At 40.1% G+C, this 24,380-nt stretch overlaps 2 protein-coding genes across 6 annotated transcripts in view; both read right to left on the bottom strand.

The window, feature by feature from the left end:
• Positions 1–4,030, bottom strand: part of prkcz (protein kinase C, zeta) — a 144,578-nt gene extending 140,548 nt beyond the window's left edge. The window contains exon 1 of the mRNA XM_070969344.1: positions 3,695–4,030. Within this exon, the coding sequence (XP_070825445.1) occupies positions 3,695–3,771 (77 nt within the window). The 5' untranslated portion in view covers positions 3,772–4,030. The remainder of the gene's footprint in view (positions 1–3,694) is intronic.
• Positions 152–23,726, bottom strand: LOC139335642 (tumor necrosis factor receptor superfamily member 14-like). Of its 5 annotated transcripts, XR_011602430.1 has the most exons (9): positions 23,403–23,544; positions 23,210–23,302; positions 20,841–20,966; positions 16,015–16,173; positions 14,686–14,770; positions 14,313–14,449; positions 14,163–14,189; positions 13,890–14,021; positions 13,795–13,816 (listed from the first exon to the last, which is right to left on the bottom strand). XR_011602430.1 is itself a non-coding variant. In XM_070969350.1 (8 exons), exons 1-8 carry the CDS (start codon positions 23,425–23,427, stop codon positions 13,999–14,001), a joined length of 675 nt encoding a protein of 224 aa, XP_070825451.1. In that variant the 5' UTR covers positions 23,428–23,726; the 3' UTR covers positions 11,818–13,998. The 5 variants fall into 5 exon arrangements, 3 of the variants coding, with proteins under 3 accessions (XP_070825452.1, XP_070825451.1, XP_070825450.1); XM_070969350.1 differs by having other exon boundaries at positions 11,818–14,021; positions 23,403–23,726; XR_011602431.1 differs by lacking the exon at positions 14,163–14,189.
• Between the last annotated feature and the right edge of the window lie 654 nt (positions 23,727–24,380).

The raw sequence follows: 24,380 nt of genomic DNA, 5'->3' as shown, positions 1-24,380 counted from the left end.
TCACTTATTCTTAGACTCGACATTTCCTAATTTAAATGAAAATTTTGTCTGTTTATTTGGTGAAAGTTGCTGTATAGTTACTCGCGGTTTAGACAACATCTTAGATTTGAGAAGTTTGGCTCCTTTGATTAAAGGAAATATAGTGTTTTGTGGAAAAATGGGTTGAAAACTCAGGTATTACATCAGCCCCACTTCTCAATCACAAAAAAACTTGAAAATATGAGTTGCTCTATTAAGTTTTCATATAGTGACTGAGTCCAGAGACTAAATCTTAAAGTTACACCACTTGGTCTGCTCAGTATATGGAGTGTAAACCAAAGCTTTGTGTGAACAGCAAGACAATGACAAACAGTCTGACATGAATGTTGAATGCATATTCAACAAACCACCACATTCATAAAAAAAACTGAACAGATTAGACTGATGTTAACAGGGTCACATTAGTCAACACAGAACCTTCTGAAAATATACTTGAGGGTCTTATTAAGTTGAAAAGCACTTCAGAGCCAGTTCAGAGTTTTTAGTAAGTTTGACATGAGTAAATTGCTACCTGAGAAGCAGCAGCTCATTTATAGTAACATATCAACAATAAGGAGATCTGTTCTACAAAAGGAACATCCTCGGTTCCGGTGGTGAGAGTCTTCCCCGACTATTAGCCCCTACCCACAAACTCACTGTTAATGAACTTGAAGATCAGATAAACAAAAGAACATTCACTCCCAAACTCATTCTCTCTGACATTTGAAAAAGAGCAGAACACAACTCATCACATTGTTAGCTTGAGCTTTGTGGTCCTTTAAGCATGCTAACTGGATTAATCACCTATTGAACAACGTGGCTTTTCATTCTCAAGCTTCAGTGTTTTAGTCTGTTTAAACTTTTCTGATCTCTTAATCATGGGAAACTAGTATCTACCAGGCTCAGTATACTGTGGACCCTGTTACTGTTAATCCAGCATGGATGCAGAAGATATTCCATATCATTCATTCATACCCGTAGTGGCATGGCAATGTCAGCTAACTAGTTCTGAAATGATAAGTCAATTATTCCATCTACAGGAAGTAGCTGACATGAAAATAAACATAATAAAGATGGTAATGAAAAGCAAAACATGATAAGTCACTGTGGATCCAAGTCTTGGACTGACAAAGAAGCTAGCAACCAATTTACTACATCGTAGATAAATCGCGAAGACATCAAAACAATGAAATAACACATAAAGAATTATGTAGTAAACAAAAAATTCAAAGCAAAATATGTTTTATGGATTAGATTTTCCAAAGTAGCCACCTTTTACTTTGTTCGCTTTGCACACTGTTGGCATTCTCTTAGCTTCACGAAGTCGTCACTGGAATACTTTCCAACAGTCTTGAAGGAGCTCCCATACAGCGCCTGGCTGCGTTTCTTCACTCTGCAGTCCAGCTCATCCCAAAGCATCTCAACTAAGTTTACTTTGGGTGATTGTGGAGGCCAGGTCATCTGATGCAGCACTCCATCACTCAAATACCCAAAAAGATTAACCTAAAAACACTAAGCAATGAACAGACCACTGAAACTGATCACTAAATTCAGCCAAAACTCTGCTCTGACACTAACGTCCAGACATCTTGTTTTGTGCCCACGTCTTTCATAGCCTGGAGGTGTGTTCAGATGACATAATATGTGGATGCAGCATGCTCTGGTAGCCATGCTGGTTTAGAGTGCTTTGAATTTTGTCAGTGTCACCAGCAAAGTAGCCCCACACCATCACACCCCTTCATGCTTCACTGTGGGTACCACCATCCATTCATCTTCTTTGTGTCTCACAAAGAACCATCCCTCCATGCCATGTCTCCATGCCGCCTATCCCTTTCGGGGTTGCAGGGGGGCTGGAGCCTATCTGTCAACAGGCAAGAGGTGAGGTACACCCTGGACCAGTCGCCAGTCGATCGCAGGGCAACACACATGACGAACAACCATTTACACTAGGGGCAATTTTAGAGTCACCAATTAACCTAATGAGCATGTTTTTTTGGTCTGTGGGAGGAAGTACCTGGAGAGAACCCACGCATGCACAGGAAGAACATGCAAACTTTGCACAGAAAGGCCCCGCCCGGGTATCGAATCAGCAACCTTCTCGCTGTGAGGCACGCACACTACCTGCTGCGACACCGTGCTGCCCTCACAAAGAACCAGAAAACTAGAAATTGGACTCATCAGACCAAAGTACAGATTTCCACTGGTCTAATGTCCACTCCTTGTGTTTCTTGGTCCAAGCAATTCTGTTCTTCTTGTTGGTCTCCCTCAGTAGTGTTTTGCAGCAATTTGACCCTGAAGGTCTGAATCACAGTCTCCTCTGAACAGCTGATTGAGACATGTCTGCTACTTGAACTCCGTGAAGCTGTTATACAGACTCTAATCTGAGATGCTGTTAATTAGTGATTCTGAGGCCACGAACTGTAATAAACTTACCCTCTGCAGCAGAGGTAACTCTTGGTCTTCCTTTCCTGGGGTGGTCCTCAGGAAAGCCAGTTTCATGGCTTTTAGCTTTTGTTACTGCACTCGAAGATACATTCAAAGTTCCTAAAATTTTCCAGAGTGACTGACCGTCATGTCTTAAAGTAATTATAGACTAGCATTTGTCTTTACTTAGTTTGGCAGTTCTTGCCATAATATGGATCTCTACAGTAGATGAATAAGGCTGTTTACTGTATATAGTATATCTCTAAAAGAAGGCAAGAAATTCCAAATAACATTTCACAAAGCACACCTATTAACTGGAAAACATTTCAGGTGTCTTCCTCGTAAAGCTTGTGAAGATAACTCCAAGAGTGTGCAAAGCTGTCATCAAGGCAGATGGTCGGTATTTTGAAGAATCTAAAATATAAAATATAGTTTGCTTTGCTAGAGAGAGAGAGAGAGAGAGAGAGAGAGGTTGTAGCAGAAACACTGGAAGAAGGAAATGACAATTCCATAATTACAACTTTTAGTCGCATCATTGCAACACTGTCTTGTTAAGAGCAAGGTTCAGGTGTCATATCATAGTCTCAATTACAACGAGCAAGGTTTGTCTCACCAACGCAAGTAAAAATGGACATTTGACAGAAGTGTCGCAGACCAGAGCAAGACTTAAAACACAGGTGAAGGGAACGTTTCTGAAATGAGTGAGATGAACGGGTACACATGAGATATTATTGAAGTATATTACTTATAAGAGCTTTAACACAGAAAATATCTCACAGAAATTAATATTTGACAGAGCAGTAACATGACCCCCATTTCGTTAGGCTACATGAAAAATTATAAGCTTCAAGCCAACAACCTAATTACCGCCAAACTTAAGGCGCTCGAGAACACATCACGAGACGACACACAACAACTTGCCACTATAAATGCTGTAGCATTTAATCCAGTCAAACAAAAATGAAAGAGAATATTCGCTCCACGTAATCAATATTCTTATCAGCGGGAAAGCTTTTGAAACATTGTACACCTCTTCATCTTAAATCGAATTCTTTTGATGAAGAGGTTGAGAATGGTCGGGTTCGGTGCAGTCACTTTGACCTAGCTTGATCTTTTGAACCCTTCAACAAGAGGACCCTACAACTGACGCGCAACACCACCACTGAACTGAAAGTCTTCATTCCACAGGTGTTTCCCTTTGACACAGCCAGCCGGCTGACCACTGTCCACTTTCCGTGGGTGAGCTACTTACCCACAGTAGTGTGCTTTTATTTTCACCAGCTCGGAGTCCAAGTCCATTATGGATCCGTTTGACGCTAGCATATGCATTGAACAGTTAGGTGTACCTCGCAACTAACCCAACGTTAAGAAGACAGGCCCAAACTAGCTGTATCAGTCGGTCACGTCGAAAGATAAAACATTACATATCATTGGCAACAGTAACGTCTTGTCCAACAATGTCGAAGGAAAAGTTGTCGAGCTACTTAGAAGTTTCTTTCGTTTATACGACATTAAAGGCTTTTCTGGCGGAGAAGTTTTAAAAGTGGCTCCATTAACACGACCATTTCCGGTTTTGCGTCTCAATATTAAAAACAAACTAACAAAAGTACGATGGAATGGGCTTCAGGGTTAGAGTGGCGCTTTTATTTTGAAAGTGAAACCTTCTAAGCCCTGATAGGGTAAGAGCACATTCAGGCTCACTTGACACAGTTTCTTATGTCTCACTATGGTTACCGGAATCCAAAGTCACCTGTCCATTATTCCTAACGGGGCTGGTTGATTGTTTGAAAAAATAAAAAGTATATATAATATCTATGCAAGGAATAATATACAACATATGGTAACCGAGAGTGAGTTAATAACAAACTTATTGAATGCCAAAGAAGAATAATGGTATAGCCTATTTCTTCTGCAGTGTCTCGTCATCTCACAGGTGGGATGTCTTGATCACCTTTTTCATGGTGTGTTTTATCTCGTCTGTAGTCATGTCCTTGTCATATTCCAGCATTAGAGGTGTTTTCCCTTCATTTCTTGAAATAGTGAATTACTTAACATTTGTAGACATCTTTTAGAACAATAGGTTGATGTTTAATAAAAGCCTGAATGGAAAAAGGTTGTCACGTATGTTGTAAAAAATTATCAGGAGAAGTGCGATGAAGGCCAACTCAAGCACAGGCAAACAGAATGAACATATTTGGCTGATACAAAGTGGTTCCGGCCTCCGCTCCAATCATGCAGTCGTGAAGCGCCGCCTGCTGGTTACTTAAAAAACAACTTCAAGGAGACGTTGGGAAGTAATCTCCCATTCAGACGCACCGCCGGTCAAAGGCTGTAATTTATTACATGAATTGAGAAAAGTTAATTTTTAATGATTTTCATTTAAACCAAATCTAAACAATCACCATAATTCAGATGTTTCTCTCCCACTCTGTGTGTACCAGCCAGTATTTCTACAAAGGAATACTGTGTCAATTAGAGATACGCTGGAACATTTATTTAGGAATATGAACGATGTGAATCATAAAATCAAACAAAATAATACAGGTCTTCAACATGGCAAGGCTTCAAGACAATGTAGAACGTGTAATATCTTCATCATTTCATCATTCATTCATCACGCCCTGTATAGGAAGGGCCAGAGTCACCTACACCTGCTGAGGAGACTGAGGTCCTTTGGTGTGTGCAGGGCTCTACTACGGACTTTCTATGACACTGTGGTGGCCTCTGCAGTGTTTTATGCCATAGTGTGCTGGGGAGGGGGCAGCACGGACAGAGACAAGAAGAGACTAAACAAACTGGTTAAGAGAGCCAGCTCTGTCCTGGGCTGCCCACTGGACTCCATCAAGGAGGTGGCAGACTAAAGGATGTTAGCCAAGCTGACATCCATCATGGACAACTCCTCCCACCCCCTGCACCACGCTGTTAGGACCCTGAGCAGCTCCTTCAGCACAAGACTTTTACATCCCCAGTGCGGGAAGGAGCGCTACCGCAGGTCATTCCTGCCCACAGCCGTCAGACTGTGTAACAGTGCACAATAAACATCCACTCAAATGCAAGTTGTACTGATAACCTCTGTTTTCATGTGCAATCCTCATTTTTAAATTAGTGTGTACGTATTGTGTATATTGTAAATTACCATAAGGTATGTAACATTTGTGCAATATTTTTTATTCTTGTTATTTTTTGTCTTCTTGTCCTCTGACTTCTTGCACTCTGTCCTGTTGCTGCTATAACATGTGAATTTCCCCCATTGTGGGATAAATAAAGTCTATCTTATCTTATCTTATCTTATCTTATCTTATCTTATCTTATCTTATCTTATCTTATCTTATCTTATCTTATCTTATCTTGTCTTGTCTTATTTCACCTGTTCCTCAGTGGTAACCTGGTCGTCAGACTAAATGCTGTCTGCAGCTCGTTCCACACTCTCAGCTCTGCCTCCTCTGTGTTTGTGTTGTCATCTTTCTTCTTACAAGGTCATCGTAGTAGAGAGGAGGCGCCCAGGTCCTACCAGTGCTGAGCAGTAACAGGATGTTGCTTCCCAGATTCATATTCTTCATGAGCAGCAGAGTGTTGACAGTATTACATGTCAGACCAGAGAACATGAAACATATCTAATTAGAAACATGGCCCACCTAATAGCCTATAGTCTATTTAAGAGACAAGCTACTGCTAACAAATATACTTTAAGGCCAGATGTTTTTCAATTGTTAAACAGACCTTGGCTAGGCTCTTTTTAAAAAAGAGCAACATGACAGAGACTATATATGTTACTGGAACTACAACAGCAATATAAACCCTTTTTTTTCAGGTTGTCCTATAATAAATGTCTACCTTGAATTGGTGTAAAATGAAGTAAAGTTGATCAGAAATCGAGTAGCTATGCCCATATACACTGGATCCAGTGTTGAGTGTTATTCAAGGACTGTTGGGGGACTAATTGCAAAATAGTTTATTTTGAATAATAAACTCATGGTCTTTTAGTGCTGAGTATGACACTGTGGATAATCTATCAATAATCTATGGAGTGCCTATTTCTTCAAGAGACTTGTTCCAAAACTGCTATTTCACTCTGAGATATATACTCAATGATTTCTGAAAGAGTGAATGGGTGTTGTTCAGTTCAGTTCAGTTCTTTTACTGTCCCATCATGGAAAATGTGACACCATAAGAGGGGCGGCTGTGGCTCAGGAGGTATAGCGGTCGTCCTCCAATTGGGAGGTCTGTGGTTCGATCTCTGGTCTCAGCAGTCCACATGCCGAAGTATCCTTGGACAAGATAATGAACCTGAAAACTGTCCCGGATGCTGTGCCATCGGTGTGTGAATTCATATGTACCATCATCCCTAGCAGGGTGGTCAACAAACTGTTGGGCCTGGGTTTCAATAGCTCCCTCTATATGTGGATTAAAGACTTTCTTTGCAGCCACTCACAGACCGTCAAATTTGGTACACAGCTCTCTCCCAGTCTCTCCCAGACTGTGTCCTCAGTCCAATGCTCTATTCACTCTACACCTTTGACAGTATTTCCACACACCCAACTAACACTATAATCAAATTTGCCAACGACACAACGGTGGTGGGAAGGCTCGTCTCTGCAGGGCCAACACCACCCTGGAGGATGCATCCCACCCTTGTAATTCCCTGTTCTGTCTGTTACCCTGTGGAAGGCCATACAATCACTGAACACGCCACCAGACTGAATAACAGCTTCTGTGTAATAACTGAACTAAACAAAATCAAACATTAGACAAGTTACTACCTCAAAAGTCAACTGTGCAATAATGGAACTACTTACGTTTTAATGCTGCTGACATCCAAACTGAACTGATATTTTGACCGCATGCTTGAACTACTGTTTACTATTAACTTTTCAATCATAATCCATTCACAGAGCTAAGGATCCTCCTGTCTTCTACATGACTGACAGAATATGTCTATTCTTTACATGTACTGTACTATATGAATGGAACTGTGTGTGTGTTTGTTTGTTTATTTATTACTGTCTTGAGATTCAGGCACAGCACAATGCATTTCGTTGTATTTTTACGTACAATGACAATTAAAGCTATTCTTTTCTATTGAATTCTGTTCTATTCTATGTACGTCGCTTTGGATAAAAGCGTCTGCAAAATGACTAATTATAATTGCAAAATGTTTAAAATCATTGACAGACAAGTTGTTTCATTCAATGCTCCAACTGAATTTAAGCCTCAAAGAGACAAAAGCTTGGCAGCTCCAGCGAGTGACTTCCATGCAGTGGCAAGTTTGCTGAGTAAGATATAAAAATACAAAAAAACCATGACATTTAAAAATGAAGTTGTTGGTGTAAATAACTGAAATGTGAAACAGGAGTAACACTGCCAAATCCTGGACTGACTGCTGCTTTTCAAGCAAATGGTCCCTTGTTTACTTGTTTAAACCCCCTCTCGCAGTCATGCCCTGAGCCTGAGCCCTAACCTGACATTTTCTCAAGATGTTCTCAAGACGGCTTTATTTGACCATTTTTAAAAGATCCTTTTTTTCTGTAGTTTAAATGCTGTCAGGTTTAATGTGACATTGTAGAGGGAAAAGAAATAGTGAGAAACTGACATTTATATAGAGAGCTGAAAATAGCTTGTTTATTCATGGGAGAAATCAGTGTGCTCATCCTCAGCAGGGATTAACAAATTGATTCAATGTTCAATTAAATAAAATTGTTTTGAATTCAGTAGTTAGTAGTGAATTATGTGATGAAGATAGAGGGATTATTTATTCTTTTGTTGTTGTTTAAAATATTTGATTATTAATCACATTTTCTTTATCTAGACCAGATATATTTAGTATTTTCTTTTATTCGTTTGGTGAGTGATTTGTCCAGTTAATCTGTTTTTGAATCGTTAGGACCAGGATACACCTGGGAGGGTTGTCGTTCCGTAGTAGTTTGTTTTATTGCCAAGGACAAAAAAAGACTTTATATGGACAATGGACTGGTTTTACCTGGATGCAACATTAACATTTCAAGTCTACCTCAATTTTGATTTTGAAAATGAAAAATAGCCACTACAGAGGGTGAGCTGTTGGGGACTTGAGCAAAACAAACAAACAAACAAACAAACAAACAAACAAACAAACACCTTTTGCTTGTTATTATGCATAAAACAGCTGATCTGCTTTCTGCCTGTAGAGTACTAAAGTTTACTTTGGACATCATTAGAAGTTCCCATCCAGCAGTGCCTCCAACTTCCATCCCTCCCTCTGAACCTCAGCTGATCTGTGAGGTTTGGTCATGCCAGGTTGAGGTGTATGGTGTGAAGTATGAGGCATCCCCTGCTGGAGACATGGTGGGAGATGGATCTGTGACCTGTCCTGGGAGAATACAGTCCTTCAGCTCCTGCCAGGAAGTCTACAGCCCTGAAGCATGAAGTCTCAGTGGAAGTATAAAACAGATGACCATCTCAGCTCTGTCTTCAGGCTGTCATCCTGCAGGCTGCATTACAGGACATGACATCTGAGATTCACCTGCATTCTCATATGTGATGTCAGTTTAACTTCCTCCTCTGCAGTGTTGCCATGGCAGCCAGTTACATCACAGCCCTGAGTTGTGCGGATGTGGTTTTGTCTGTAATTCCTCATATTGCCCTGTGACCCTCTCCTAGGAGCAGCAGTAACACCAGTCCTCTGTGTCTCTGGCTGGATGATGTTGGATTGTTCTGTTGACTGTGTCTGGCTCCACCTCAGTCCATGCTTCACACTGAGTGATGAGGGGATGTTTGGTGTGGTGGTGTTAGATCAGAAGCCAGTGGGAGTGACTGCACACAGGGCCGTGCAGAGACCTTTGGGGGGGTAGGTGCTCAAAGTTAAAAGGGGGCACATGGAGCACGAATTTGAAACACCATACAGAAACATACCTTGCAATATAACCAGTTGAATGGTAGCAACCTATATTCATAAAGAATGTAACATGGAATCACAACATACCATATCATTGTCCACACCTCATATATTTGTTAGAGGCCAGTGCAAAGCAAAACTAGTCTCTGTTTTACCTGATGGGGTACGTTGAACAGCTTTTGTTGAGGGGGTTGGTGAGGAGGCTGCTGCTACTGATATGACATTTCATACCTTTTCAAAAATTGTACTGTATAGCCATGAATTTAATCCATTCATAATCTGCCCTTTATTATTTCTAGTGCTAAATTAACAAAGTAAAAAATAATTAAATGATATAGAAATCGTGTATTTAAATATTTTTGTGCTTTTATTCAGTTTGACTATCGACTTTGACAGCAAGGTTCTAAAAGATATATAATTTGTATGCATATTATATCTAATTTGTGTGTAAATGTTATAAACAAACAAGTACTGATATGTTTAAATGACAGGCTGAGAAAATCAAAATTCAAATTCTTCTATTATTGTTGTATTGATATTGTAATAGTCCAAAATTATGTGAATATGCATATTGCATAGTTTCAGTAAAATAACATAGTTTATGCCTCATTGCCTCTAGAAACATAGGAAAAAACAGCTTGACAGTAAAATAACACGATATCTCTCTAATGCACTTTGCCCATGACAAGAGAAACGTACAGAAACAAACAAACAAACAAGCCTCACACACGCTGTGTGTGCTTAACTAGCGGCTTTAACTTGTGAGAGGTGTGTGTGCAGAGTTGGATGACACAGAGGATGATCATCGCTCACTTCACTTCGTCAGTCATCTTGCAAGAATACACCGTGCACAAGCAAATACGCTGCAAAACCTATTCATCGGACCAGTTGTTTACTCCCTCGGGTCTTCTTCGGTTTCGCTGGCAGCGGCCGTCTCCAGCAGCTCAGCGATTAGCAGCAGGGCACGTCTGGGCACGTCAGGGCAGCGACGGCAGAGTGAGGGCACGTTGTGGATCATGTGACCGACCAAGGTAGATCTAAATTATTATCATTTTGCTTTATTTAATATTATTCTGGGCCACACAGACGGACTGTCACACACACAAAATCACTTTGACAAAAGAGCACTTTGGGCATCAAGGGGCAAAGGGGCAGGTGCTCCAGCACCCCCCGCACGTGCCTGCTGCATGATGAGAACTGTGGATTGAAGAGTGGAAATGTGTGCTGGAGTGTTACAGGTCTGATTTTCTTTATTATTGCTGTCAGCTAAGGCTACACACAGGACTTTATCAGGTTCACCGGGAAATTGTTCCGCTCAAGTGGGACAACATCCTGATCCTGACACTGAGCTTGTCTTTGCCATTTGGCAAGAAAAATAACTTTCTCTTTGCGGTCCGTAGTGTTTCCTGTCCTGTCATAAAAGAAGGGAATAGCATCAAGAATCACTTTTTTTTAAAATATAGTTCATAATGACTGAAGTGGACTGAAGTTTGTTTGGATATCCAAATCAATGTTATTTGGCTGCGAGAAGTCCAAAAAAAAAAAAGAATTGTGTTTCAATTTCTGGCATCTGCTGTGTGAAGTCTCAAGGCTTCCCGATTTAGTTCATAAAAGTGTTTTCATTTTTATAATGTAACACGGGTGGGCATTGAGTACAATGAGGTGACCCACCACCTCCATAAACACTGGGGAGAACAGCTCTTGTATGTCCACCAGGTGGCACTAATTAGTTAATGGGTGATTATGGGATGTGCTGCAGCAGCTCCTTCTGCCAGGAGACTAAATGCAAATATTTTAAACCTGACATGCAATGTCCCATCAGATGCTCCATGAGATGCTGCTGTCCTGTGAGACTGACTGCATGATTATAGAAATACTATAGGAATTATTGCTATAGGAATACTGTGGTGTCTCTCTGGAAATCCCACTCTTCTGCAACTCAATGAGTCAGGAAGACTATATTATCTGATTGAGAGAAGCAGCAGCTCAATGGAGCAAAAATCAAACAATAAGTAAGTTCATTCACTTTCGGTTTTCAGCCCTAAGAAGAAGAAGAAGAAGAAGAAGAAGAAGAAGAAGAAGAAGAAGAAGAAGTCTTTTTTTTTTTTTCTGGGAAAAAAAAAGTGTTCCTGTAGCTCTACTTGCCCCAGGTTATTTTGGTATGTTGGGAAACCACCATCATGTATAATACACATTTTTAGTTCCGGATAAATTTGCTTTGACAAAACAATCATTATAGAGCCTGACTTAATGTCAGTACTGTGTAAGCAAGGATTCACTCTGCTTGGCCTATTTTTTAAATGTAGTTTGACGTCTTTAACCAGCAACGAGCCTCTCAGGAAGTGACATGATACACACTGTACAACACTGAACATGGTACAGTTCACTGCATTTCTTTCATGTAATGGGGACTACATTCTGCCATGACACACACACACAGTGTGAGAAAACAACAACAAACATTCTGCCATGACATACACACACACAGTGTGAGAAAACAACAACAACAATAATAAAAGACTTTATTTGTCTAGCACCAAACTGTAATTGCAGCTCAAAATGCTTTACAAGCAATGAAATAATATCATAATGTAAAAAAAAGCAGATAGAAAATTACTGTTAAGTAAAACAGAATAAAACCCACTTGAAAATCCATGTAACTATGGAAACATACATTGTGTTCTCTCATGATGTCACCAAGTGGCAGCATGTATGGAGAGAACAGTAATGGACCCACGCAGCTGCCTTGTGCAACCCCAAAACTGATGTCATGTTTCTCAGACACACGATCTCCAAGACTGATGAAAAACGTTCTCCTTTTGGTGTCTGAAACCAGTTCAACACACAGACAGAAAAACCAACCAACTGTTCAAGATGACTGATTAAGACATCATGGTCAATCATATCAAACGCTGCACTCAGGTCTAAGAGGACGAGAACTAAGACCAGACGCCTGTACCATAAAGCTGGATTACGGCTTAGCGAGATAACTTCAGGCTTAACCCTGGCTTTTCGGTACCATAAAGGTGGCTTACTTTCTATCGGGCTACGTTGCCGTGGTAACCTATGCTGAACACCTAACCTGCTCCGGAGCAGGATAAGTTCAGGATAAGCGCTCAGCAGGTATAAAAGCCCCACCTACTGACCAATCAGTTCTCTTGGAAAATGGCCTGTCCGTTTGATGAGAACCCGGTGGATCTTGGTGCACAGCTTGTGCGAAGAGCACTCAGGCGCGAGAGAATATTTAGAGATCACTGTAATCCGTTCGAATTGTCTGAACAATCACTGTACGAAAGGTACAGGTTTCCGGGAGAGGGGTTACAATACATCTGTCAGCTGCTGGAGCCTTACATCAGTAATGTAACGCACTGCAACCACGCGCTGACAGTCCCGCAGACAGTGTGCATTGCACTGAGGTTTTTTGCCAGAGGGCTTTTATGACATCGCAGGTAAGCAAGGTTGATGTGTAATTTGCATAATGTAGACTAAGCCCTGGGATGTTTGCCGTTGTATATTGTATTGTATATAGCCTCCAACATGTAGGCCTACATATACATATGCTACATGTATAAGATATAGTAAGCGTACTGACCACTTTGAAGTATATTTTTATACTTATGTTTGATTTGCTCCCATGTTCTCTTTGCTCCACTCGGGTTGCATCTGAAATAATAAGGCTACAATCACATGCCATAACGAAAAATTTCATACACACATACATTTATGGAACACACAAATGTTACTGTAGTCAGATATACAAGTGCAGTCATAGTGGGGAAGTAATATTATAATGGCACTAACTTACGCATTGACACAATCGGCGATTTTTTGCCAGCAATCCTTGCGCCGTTTGGCAGCTGCAACTGTGTTGCTTTTTGCCTGGATTATTGATTTGTATTCCTCGTATTTATTAATTATTATTGTTTGCTCCTCCGTAGTGAAATATGCGGCTCGGGCTGATTTTTCCATGTTTGCGATTGGTCGCATGCAGCAAACTCCGCCCTTTTTATGTGAGCGCGCACAGATCTAGATTGGACAAGCCTGAATTGAATTAGTGAGTTGATAGCCGGCTTTATGGTACCGAAAATCCGGAGGGCGGATGTCTCGTTAAGTGAAGCCCGATAAGTAAGAGGAGGTTAATCAAGGTTAATCAAGCTTTATGGTACAGGCCTCTGATTTTCATCAGGATTAGTCTGAGGTCGCTGATTATTTTAGTCACAGCAGTTTCAGTGCTGTTGTTTGTTCTGAAGACAGAAATTCCTCGAGTGTTGGTCTGTAGTTTCCAGCCACTCGGCTGGTAATGACGCTCCCATTAGCCTCAGCTAACTTTGTGCTTAGTGTTTAGTATGTTAGTATGGTAACTTCAACACAGTAAACATACCATCTAAACATAAGCATGTTAGCGTCGTCAATGTGAGCATGTTAGGCTGATGTTAGTATCGAGCTCTAAGAACAAGGCAGCCTGATTGGCATACACATGCAGGAATAAGTATACACACACAACTCTTGTTTGTTGGATCAAATCATTATTATCTGAGGTTTTCACAGGAGTCATTGACAACAGCAAAAAAGAAACCTGTGCTCCATTTGATCATAACAATCAATAACTATAAATAAAGAACTCTTTGTGATGATGTAAAACCAGTGGTGTAGTGCAGGGCATACGATGTACACCATAAGATGAATCATCTGTCTCCAGTACTGGAGTCTGTAGGTGGGGAAAATAAGAAAAAATATGAAATTAAAACAAAGAAAGGTACAGTGTGTTGTGTGTGTGTGAGAGACATTTATTTACAAACTGAAAACTTAAAAACTAAGTATTTAGGAGAAATAAATTGACCTAATGTACCTAAAGGTTTTTTCGATGTTAGCGTGCCTGAAATCCAGAAGCAAGAAACATGCTGGTTAAAACCGTTAGTAACCATCCACTGGAGGCAATGCAGGGGAAACTGTGTTATATATGAGTCAGTCAAATCAAGGATGCAAACCCAGCACTAACCTGTGATCACAAGCCCAACAAGTGTCAGTAACACTAATAATACAGATACATAACAGTAATGATTTCTCGAAGCAGTTCCACAGACAACGTCGCTGCTTGAGCTTCCTTCTTTGACCTTTACTTGGGTTTCTGAGCAACTGTTGAAAGACAGCAAACTTCCTTTGAAATGTCAGCACAATGCAAAAATATACAAAGTAGTTCATGTTACACTCATTAAATCCAAGTCAAGATTAAAAGTAACACTGTCAAAAAGGTCTGTCTGTCTGTTGCGTCAGAGGGAATTTGAGTTTATAAACTCAGGTACTCATCAACAATCCAATCCAGAAAATGAATATGGTGGTCATTTGGTGCTACATGGCAAACAATGTCTTACTTGGTCCAAGCCGTGCAGTCGACACCATCATGTGAAAAATAGCCTGGCTGACAATTTTCACATACTGTATCAGTTCTGCTGGTTCCTTAGAGAAACAGACAAAACAGAGATTAATCACACATGAACCCAACATCCAGTGGAAATCCATCATTCATCAGACTCAAAATGGTGATTTGAAGATGATAAACTGACAAGCACACTCGTATCCTAGTTATGATCAGGACATACAGTATGTTTATCAAGCATCTCAGTGCAGGACATCAGCTCTAACTATCCAAAACGGATCTTTCTCTTTAGCCTATGAATTAAAGCATTTAGTCAACTTCCTCTTCTGAAATCCTTCCTACAGGATTTCTGCTGGAGTTTACGGGATCTCCTTCCCTCTTAGGAGCTGCCAGGATCCGTCCATCCATCCATTTTCTATGCCGCTTATCCCTTTCGGGGTCACGGGGGGGGCTGGAGCCTATCCCGGCTGTCAACGGGCGAGAGGCGGGGTACACCCTGGTCCGGTCGCCAGTCGATCACAGGGCAACACAGACAGCCATTCACACTCACACCTAGGGGCAATTTTAGAGTCACCAATTAACCTAATGAGCATGTTTTTGGTCTGTGGGAGGAAGCCGGAGTGCCCGGAGAGAACCCACGCATGCACGGGAAGAACATGCAAACTTCACACAGAAAGGCCCGATCGGGGAATCGAACCGGCGACCTTCTTGCTGTGGCACACGCACTACTTGCTGCGCCACCGTGCAGCGAGCTGCCAGGATATCACAGAAAATCATAATCACAGATTGAAGAGAGGTGTTTTGGGAACACTTAAGCCTTTGACACTTAAGTCTATTGAAAGATCAATCTGACAAAACAGGAATCATTTTTTGAGACTAACCTTGAAAACACACACACACACACACACACACACACACACACACACACACACACACACACACACACACACACACACACACACACACACACACACACACACACACACACACACACACACACACAAAGTCTGCCTGCTGAGATGAAAGTGAGTATCTGACACTAGTTTGGCACAGATTATGACCTGAACTGTCACCCTTGTCTTCCTTTCTGATGACCAGATGGAAAGGCTAAATCCAGCCGTGTGGTAAATGCAGCAGAGTCCAGGCTACCAGAACCCAAACTGGCACAAAAATAACAGATCTGCTGTATTTGGACATGCCTGAGCTTACGTGGAGCTGAATAAAAGGTTACTCTCTGTCCCACCTAAGCGTCTGATCAAAACCAGGGAAGAAGTGTGCCTGCAAACGTCCTCACTATCACTCATTTGACCAGAATTCCTCTTACCAGGTTCTTTTATCCTCTGACCAGGTGCACAGCGAGTATATTTCTCTGCCAAACTACATCCTGTATCATCTGCCAATCTTCTGCAGAAATATCCACTTGAAACATCACAAACTGTGTCGCTCGTTGCTGTGCACTGCTGCTGGACGATGAGGCCTTGACCTAAAAGCAAACAGAAACATGGTCTTTATATGAACATACTGCACGTTTAGACATGGAAGTTCATCTTAAATAACATTTGAAATATTGACATGATGTGCTACTTGGTTGACTGCAACTGCAAATACTGAATTAATTGCAGCCAGCAGTACAGCAGCAGGAGCTCTGCTGATCACTGCAGAGCTCCTGCTGCTGCTCTGTGGGTTCAGATTGTGTTTTAGGTGGTTCCCTCACCTGCACATCTTGAAATAGAAGAGAACTGGAGTTAAATGGAATCAATCACATGATGAAAACTGTAAATATTAAAGCAGCACATAAATGTCACTTAATAAATGGAATGAGAAAAAGTTGAAAGTCAATAATTTTTCAATGCCATTATGAAATTTAATTATTTATTTATCATTTAACACTGGATATGGAAACAGAATTTTTATTTCTTCAGCTGGAATTTCATAACACGTATAGATAATATTCCATGTGGACATTCAAGGCTCCATATAAAGCACATACCCCATACAGCACAACCTATAAGAACATGTGCTGAATAAACTTTTCAACAAACAATGTTCCATATGGGTCACACCTGCTGGATACCTGCACTTTGTATAGTATACTCTGTGTATATGCACTCTGCTATTAAGCAATGAAAGATATTTAAAATGTGGCAGAAAATAAAATGGAATAAAGCTAAAGCTATTTAAATCTATGGTATTCATTGTTCCTTAAATTAAGACCAGCTGCATTATTTGCATGCTTCTCCCTTTAGAGCTAGATGTGATGTGTGCATGTTTAGATGATATCGTTTTCAAGACATGTGACTCGGGCTGGGCGATATGGCTGAAAACTCTATTGCGATATAAGTGTTTTATATTGGTCGATATCGATAATTATGGATATTTTTATGACCTATTTAAAATAAGGACCAGGAGAAAAATACATTCAATTTAAACATTTTTATTTTAAATTGAACCTTCCTCTGATTATAATCCCCTCAGCTATCACGGCAGAAAGGGAAATGTCAACACAACCATGGAAAACACTCAAATAATTAATAATTAATGTTTTGGAAACATAGCAGAAACTGAGGTAGACTTGACATCTGTAACACACAAACAAACAAACAAACATGATAGACAGCACAGTATGATTGATTGAACTATAAAACCAGCCTAGACATATGAACAACTTCAGTCACTCTTCTTTCTCTAAACATACATGAACTATTCAATGATATTTTTATTGCGAGTGTGTTTAAGAAAAAAAAAAGTAAGTGTAAGGGATGTTTATAACCTGGCTTCTCCTCAGTGCTCAGTGAAGCGTGTCTTTAGCTATATGATATGCTGCTGCCTCCGTTACGTCTTCGTGTCTTTTAGATGATTTGTCATCAGGCACTGAAGCAGATACCTCTGCATGGTGGTCAGCTGCTTGTGCGGTGGTGCTGCGGTTGGCGGACGTTGGCGAATACGGCTGCGCTCCAAAGAGTGAGCGCGGCTAAGGTGGTTAAATAAGTTTGTGGTATTAAATCTGTGTATATTGAGGAATGGAGATCCAAGGGTGTCTGGGCTATTGCTCATTTTTTGGATGATACTGGAAACATTTTACAACATGAGGATTTTTGTGTTAAATACCATCTTCAATGTCATGTTAAACATTATGAAAGGATTGTAAAAGCCATACCAATTTCTCTGAGGTCCATGGTCAGGGAAGACATTAAGTACTCTAAGGTCTCACCTGAACTGAGACAGCTCTGCATTGGAGAAGTGGATTTTTATGACTCCAAATGTACCAACAAAACGATTTTGCTAAAAGAGTTTTACCCTAACCCAGTTAAAAGAATGTATATTCTCAAGGAATTTGGAGCAGAAAAAATAAAAAAAATAAGAAAGAATTATGTTCCATTTCCACTCCCCCCTAAAGTAAAAGAGATCAACTTCAAAATTTGAAATGAAATTTACCCAACTAACGAATAACTAAGATTAAGATTTAATTTTGATATGAATAATTGTGTTTTCTGTGAAGAGGAAATCGAAAGTTTGGAACATGTTTTCTTTTATTGTGAGTCAGTGAAATCTTTTTGGAGTGAGATGCAGAGCTGGCAACAGTCCAAGGAAATTGAGTTACCTTTAACAGTGAAAACTATTTATTTTTTGGTGTTTTTGCTGATAATAAGAATGTGGACTTTGTTCTCAACACTCTGCTGCTATTTGGTAAGTTTTTTTATTCATAAACATAGATATTATAAAACCAAACCGTGTTTAACCCACTGGAGGAATGAGTTTAAACTCTGGAGTAAATCACTGAGTCTTGTTAAAGGAAAGAAAGCCCTTAAGCTATTCTCTCTATTGGAAACATTTAAGTTATCATGAGATGGCCCCTGTGCTGCGTTTGATATGTGTTTTGTTTTGTTTTTGTTTGTGAATATGTATATCATATTCAGATTTAGGCCTTATGGTTTGTGTTGCTCAATCTAACGCAGAATGAATGTACATTTGTATAACTTTTCTATGCCTTGAATGTTTGTATATATTTTCATCAAATTAAAAAAAGAAAAGAAAAAAAGAAAGAAGAAAAAAAAAAGAAAAGAAAAGAAAAAAAAAGTTTATGCTATTACCGGTCTTGGTTGCATAAGTTACAGACCACATTGGTCTAACTACGGTCCAACTTATAAAATCCAAAAAACTCCATACTGGCGACCTGACTTTCCCTGTTTTATCGACAATTTCTTCGCTCCCTGCAGCGCTCACTTTCTATTTCTCATCTCACTCCTCGCGAAGCATCAAACACGAGATAACGAGATGGCGCAACCGAACTTGATACTGTTACATGATTGGCGTGTTAGCGTGTCACTCTCACTGATCAGCGATTACTCCCTACATTGCTCAGTTACCTGAGAGCGACTGCCTTTGTTCATGCAACCAACCTTTATCAAACGCATTTTTTATTGATATTGATGACGTGTCTATCGCGAGACATATCGCTATCGTTTTATCGCCCAGCCCTACATGTGACAGATGAAGTACACTGTGATTCACTGAAATCCTCATGTAATAGTAATAGAAAGAAATTCTGATGAAAATTCTGATAATGACGGTGATAAGAAATAAAATAAAGATACTAAATTATGACGAGTAAAAATAGGTCATAAATTCTTTCATCCAAACCAACTCACACAGTGACCTGTGCGAACACCTCAGTGCATTTTCACTGCAGAATGTCTTCAGTCTGATGGGTTAAGGCAAATCATGCAGAAGAGAAGCTGTAATGTATCATAATGTCCTGTCCACATCCACATGGATTACGTGGACAACACATGGTGCCGTGTCTTTGCCTTCAAAGTGACTGTAACTGGTTGTTCCTACAGGAACATGACACATGACAGCTGGTGTCAAACTACATGTTGAGTCTTTCATTTTCTTTGAGTGTAATTTAAAGGGTCTACTATTTGTCTTGGATTTGATCATTGATCATCTTAAAACATGCTCATCTCACCCTCTTTTTTCTTCAGGACCTGAGTGTATATTGAGGGAAAGGCCATTGGTTTTGTGAGGAGCAGAAGGGCTTGAAAGAAGCTGAGAATGCAGATCTACAGCACAGCTTTCCAGTAGTGTGGCAGGAGTAATGTCCACTGTAAAACAGAATTACGAAAAATGACATGAGATGCCGATACTGTGAAACTTCAGTGTGACTTCTGAATTTCAAATGTGATGTCTGTGTTCGTGGCACCACCATGTCTGTGTGAACAGCAGCCTGCCTCTGCCTTCTGTGCACCTGACAGACGTCCTCCAATGCAATGGGGGTTGGGCGGTTGGAAGGTGTTATATCTCAGCATTCATTTCCACTGTTTTCTATTTATTATTAGCTTGTTTGCTTTCTTATGTCTGAAAATGTTTATTTTTCAATTGTGTTCATTTATTTCTCAGATTAAGACCATGAGATGCGGTTCAAAGCCCCAGAAAAAACAGAAAGTGGACATTCAGGTTTTTTTTAATCTTAAATCATAACTGAATACAGTTATTGTCTAATGCTAATATGTATATTAAACCAACGGTCAGACAGAAAGTGATAAAAGATTTAGAACTGGATTAGAATTTGTGCATTATTTATCTTTTAATAACAAAATATTGTTTCTACAAATACTGAAGTTTTAAAAGAATGCTGAAAGCTTTCATTCAGTGTTGTTACATGGGGACAAGGACAGGGACAGCTGGTTGAGTGGAGAAGGTCTCTATCAGCTGATAACTGAACAGCAGCAGATGGTGGAGAAGCTGTGATTAACTGGAATTTCCTCTTTTCATAGCATGTACGTTTTGCCAAACACATCCCAGTATCTTTTCTACAACCCTGATTCCAAAAAAGTAGGCTAACAGACAAAAGTAACCTCATGCCGTATGAAAGGAGTATCCTCGAAAGGCTCAGCTCATTGCTCTTAAACAGAATGTCGACAAGAATTTGGAAATCTGCTCATCTCACTCCCTGGTTTCTTCAAGCACCAATACAAGAATCAGCCTTTAAAATACTGATTTAGGATACACAGTTTCCCAGTAACTTTTAATATATTTGTTTCAATTTTGTCAAACACCTTAATTAACCAGACTTCCTCACCTGTCAAAATCACACTGAACTTGCCAAAGGGAGTGAAAGACAGAAATGTTCCTTCACTGTGGGCTTACCCGGGTCACAGGAGGTACAGGAGAAGCACTTATTCAGACCATTGGGCTGGTTCATAAAAGTCCCATTCTCACAGGGGCCACATCGTGTGCCTGACTGTGGTGTACAGTCTCTTCGAACAACTGTCCCTGTTCAAGACACAAACACAGCATGAACATCACATTATCACTGAGATGAAGATGACAACTTTGTATTTTTATTTCTTACTTTTTTTTTATCTGTTGTTGATTCTGTTTTTTTTTGTCTATTTTGTTCTACTTGTTCTCTTTTTTCATCTCTCTTTTTTATTCTGCTGCTGGAACAATTGAATTACTCTGGCGTGGGAAACATGAAGTCTTATCTTAAATAGCAAGGACAAAAAGTTGGTAAAATTGCGTTGCAGGTCTTCATAAGGCCGGAGCCTGAAAACGGCCACTTCACAGGAGGGAGAGCTGAGTCTTCACTACTGAGTTCAGCCTCGACACGCTCAGTTTAACTACTGATTTAACATGCTGTCAGCCTCTCACTGACTTCAGCTGTTTGGTGCTTAAAGACTTTCACAAACAGACAAGAATCTACAAACTATAAAACCAAAATCCATGGCAGTGATTAAATTTTGATATAATTTGATATAATTTCAGTCTGTTTTTGAAGCAGAAATGAACAAAGACATATTATGTCAACGAATGTGAATGTTCTACGAGGTAAGTCACAGGGATAATTCAATCATTGGCTTCATTTTCTGAGGAACCTCCCACAACTTCAAGAAAAATATACATTTTACTTAATTTGCATGAAGCTTCTTTGCTTTTACACATTTTACTTGAATCGCTTTTCATTTGGCTTCAATTTGACTTGCAAATATCATTTTCAGTGTTTGCTTCAATTTAGGTTTTATTTGTATATGTACACATATCCATTTTTGATCAGACGTGAGCTTCCAGTCATAATACACAGTATTACTATTTCTTCCATAAACATTTCTTTTGGTTTGTTAGATGAGCAACAATGAGGTTAGATAAAGACCAAAGTCAGCCCAGCTGTGTGCTCTTTGTAGGTCTAACATTTGGGCTGCTTCAGAATAAAGCGGTGTGTTTCAGTTGTCATCAGATTGGAAGCACTGTGCCTCAGGGCGTTTCAGAGGTGAAGGAAGGTCCTGAGATCAAACCCCATCCAACGCTCCTTTTGTAGAGTTCATGATAAACTGAACAGATTTGAGTCAATCGACAGATGTGCATTTGCTTAATTAGAATTTGTTCATTTAAAACATAATTTGACATAATTTAACAGCATTTACTGGTTGTACCCCAAAAAAAGAAGTTACTTCACTACTTTAAACTGATTGTTTTTGCTTGTCTGATAAGGAGGTGTTCTTGCAGGAGGACATATTACAATGAAATGTGCATGAGAGGTGACAGAGGAAAAACGTTTGACGTAGTTCATTTCTAAATATGGAAATCATTTTCCCACATGTCACAATGACACATTTCTCAGTCACAGTTCTTCAGATGTAGGTACACCCACAGCCACAAAGAGCCATCCCCACAGGTGTGGTGGAGTCATTATTGGTCTGCTGCTCTGCTACAGCAAGCAGGTGTGATGTGATGTGGGCAGAAGAGGAAATGGAAAAATAAGGTCTGTAAGAAAATTCTATATGAAATGTTTTTCTTTTAGGCTGTAAGTGAGTAAGCAACTGGTTTTGGTATTTTCATTTATTTTTGCAATTTCCGCAGTTAGCAATTTAAATAGTGCCAGACAAGAGGCTGAAAACGTTGTCTTAATGAATGACATCTTTTGAGTTGATCTTTTGGTATTTGCCTTGTTTCTTTACGTGCTTTTAATTTCGGAAGAAGTAGGAGTGCATTGTTCCTTTTTATGCGTAATGTTACACAAAGTGAAGTCTTGAATGCGTTTATTTTTGTGCACGTCTCCTTCTTTTTGAGTCCTTTGTGAACAGATGCCTTCCACAGTCCTGGCAGCTCTAACGTGGAATATTCATTCATTGCACTTTGAGCCAGTTCAGTTTCCTTCATGTGCTAAATAAATGAAACGCAAGATGAAAATATATATTAGCTAAACAACACACAGGAAACGAGGCAGAGCAAAAACAAAACATAAAGCTCATGTTAACACACTGAATGGTTCAAACTGAACGACGCACGTTACTAATACGACATAGACTGAGAAGTAAATGTGTGTACAGCCTGGTTACACGCTTTGTGTTTTACTGAGATAAGTTTTAATTAGCCTCATCAGGTCTTTCCTTCACATTAGTTGGAATTCCTGTGATGAACGTCACACCCGTCCAACACGTTCGTGTTCGTTAACATGGGAACTGGGCGTGTTAAGATGGAGGCCGCAGTATGTCTTAGATCTGAAGACAGAGTTGTACCTTCGTGGCACATCGGACAGCATTGTCCTTCCCTTGTTGCGTATTCCTTCGGACGACAGCACAAGACAGGGGCCGTGAAGGCGGCGACAGACCCTGTTAAAGACAATGTTTCTATTAGAGAATTTCTCCGCAGCAGCGTTAAGCTAAGCTAACGTTAGCTAAAGTTTTACTGTGACGAGGTCACGTGACTTACCGAACACAAGCAAAGTCGAAAGCATGATAATGCAAGCAATCACATTTTTTCAATAAGTTTTGTACACAACAGTCAAGTTGTGAGGAAAAGAAAAAAAACTGACTGTCCCCACCACCGGAAACCCCGCTTCAAAACCTGTACTTCCTGTTCCGTGGTTTGAGTCACAGCGTCACTCACTCCTGTGGGTCCTGTCGCACCGACGAGTCACAATCTGCCAAAATGTTACACCTCGATCAAACGTAAGAGAGCTTAAAGACTAAAACAGCGACCAAAATGACTTCATCAAACAGCTGCAGCTCCAGGCTGAGCACCACCCAACCAGCTGACCTTCAGCCGTCACATCATGTGAACTATCAGGCGCCAGAGGACATTTGGTCTGAAGATCTGTGGTTTCCATTCAGATGCATTTTAGAAATCCACTTGGTGTGTGTCCTGACAGCATCCAGTCTGCATCACTTCATGTGTGTGTCTTTCATCAGACTCAGTGAACCAGACTGTTGTGTATCTCCAGCTTGTTTTCTGTAAAGATACCGTGCACGAGAGATTTCAGGTGTCTGAGCTACAGGGTTCTCAGCACATTTACTCAAGATCTGGATTTACTTGAACCTTTGACAACTGTTACATTACTTGATTCCTTTTTGTCTGGTGCTCATGTTTAAAGGAAACACACTGACTGTAACTGCTGCTGGTTTTAGAATAGATTTCCCATAAATGCTACTACATTCAGTATTATCTGTGTTTGGCTTGAGAACTTGAACAACTTTACAAAAACAATTTATTTTTAAACCATCAAGCACAAGATCAGCACACTGACTCAGTAGCTTCAGGACAAATACTGTACAGTCAATACATGAACACAAAATGCATTTGACAATGATATAAAAAGTCAATTATTTCCAGGAAAAAGTCCACATGCTGAATATTGTCAGCTCCCAGGAGACTAACAAGGGATTTCTTGAACATGGACACAGAAATGAT

Source organism: Chaetodon trifascialis, chromosome 8 (assembly GCF_039877785.1).
Source record: "Chaetodon trifascialis isolate fChaTrf1 chromosome 8, fChaTrf1.hap1, whole genome shotgun sequence".
In the NCBI taxonomy this organism is placed as follows: domain Eukaryota; kingdom Metazoa; phylum Chordata; class Actinopteri; order Chaetodontiformes; family Chaetodontidae; genus Chaetodon; species Chaetodon trifascialis.
Note: the sequence above shows the minus strand (reverse complement) of the source record. Positions and strands in the feature narration are given on the sequence as shown.

Coding starts and splice junctions, on each gene's coding strand:
- LOC139335642 (XM_070969349.1), bottom strand. CDS start 23,427: ATGCTTTCGACTTTGCTTGTGTTCG. Junction 16,174..20,840: donor CTGTACCTCCTGTGACCCGG/GTAAGCCCACAG, acceptor GTTTGCTTTTAG/GTCAAGGCCTCATCGTCCAG. Junction 14,771..16,014: donor TCAGAGGATAAAAGAACCTG/GTAAGAGGAATT, acceptor TGTTTCTCTAAG/GAACCAGCAGAACTGATACA.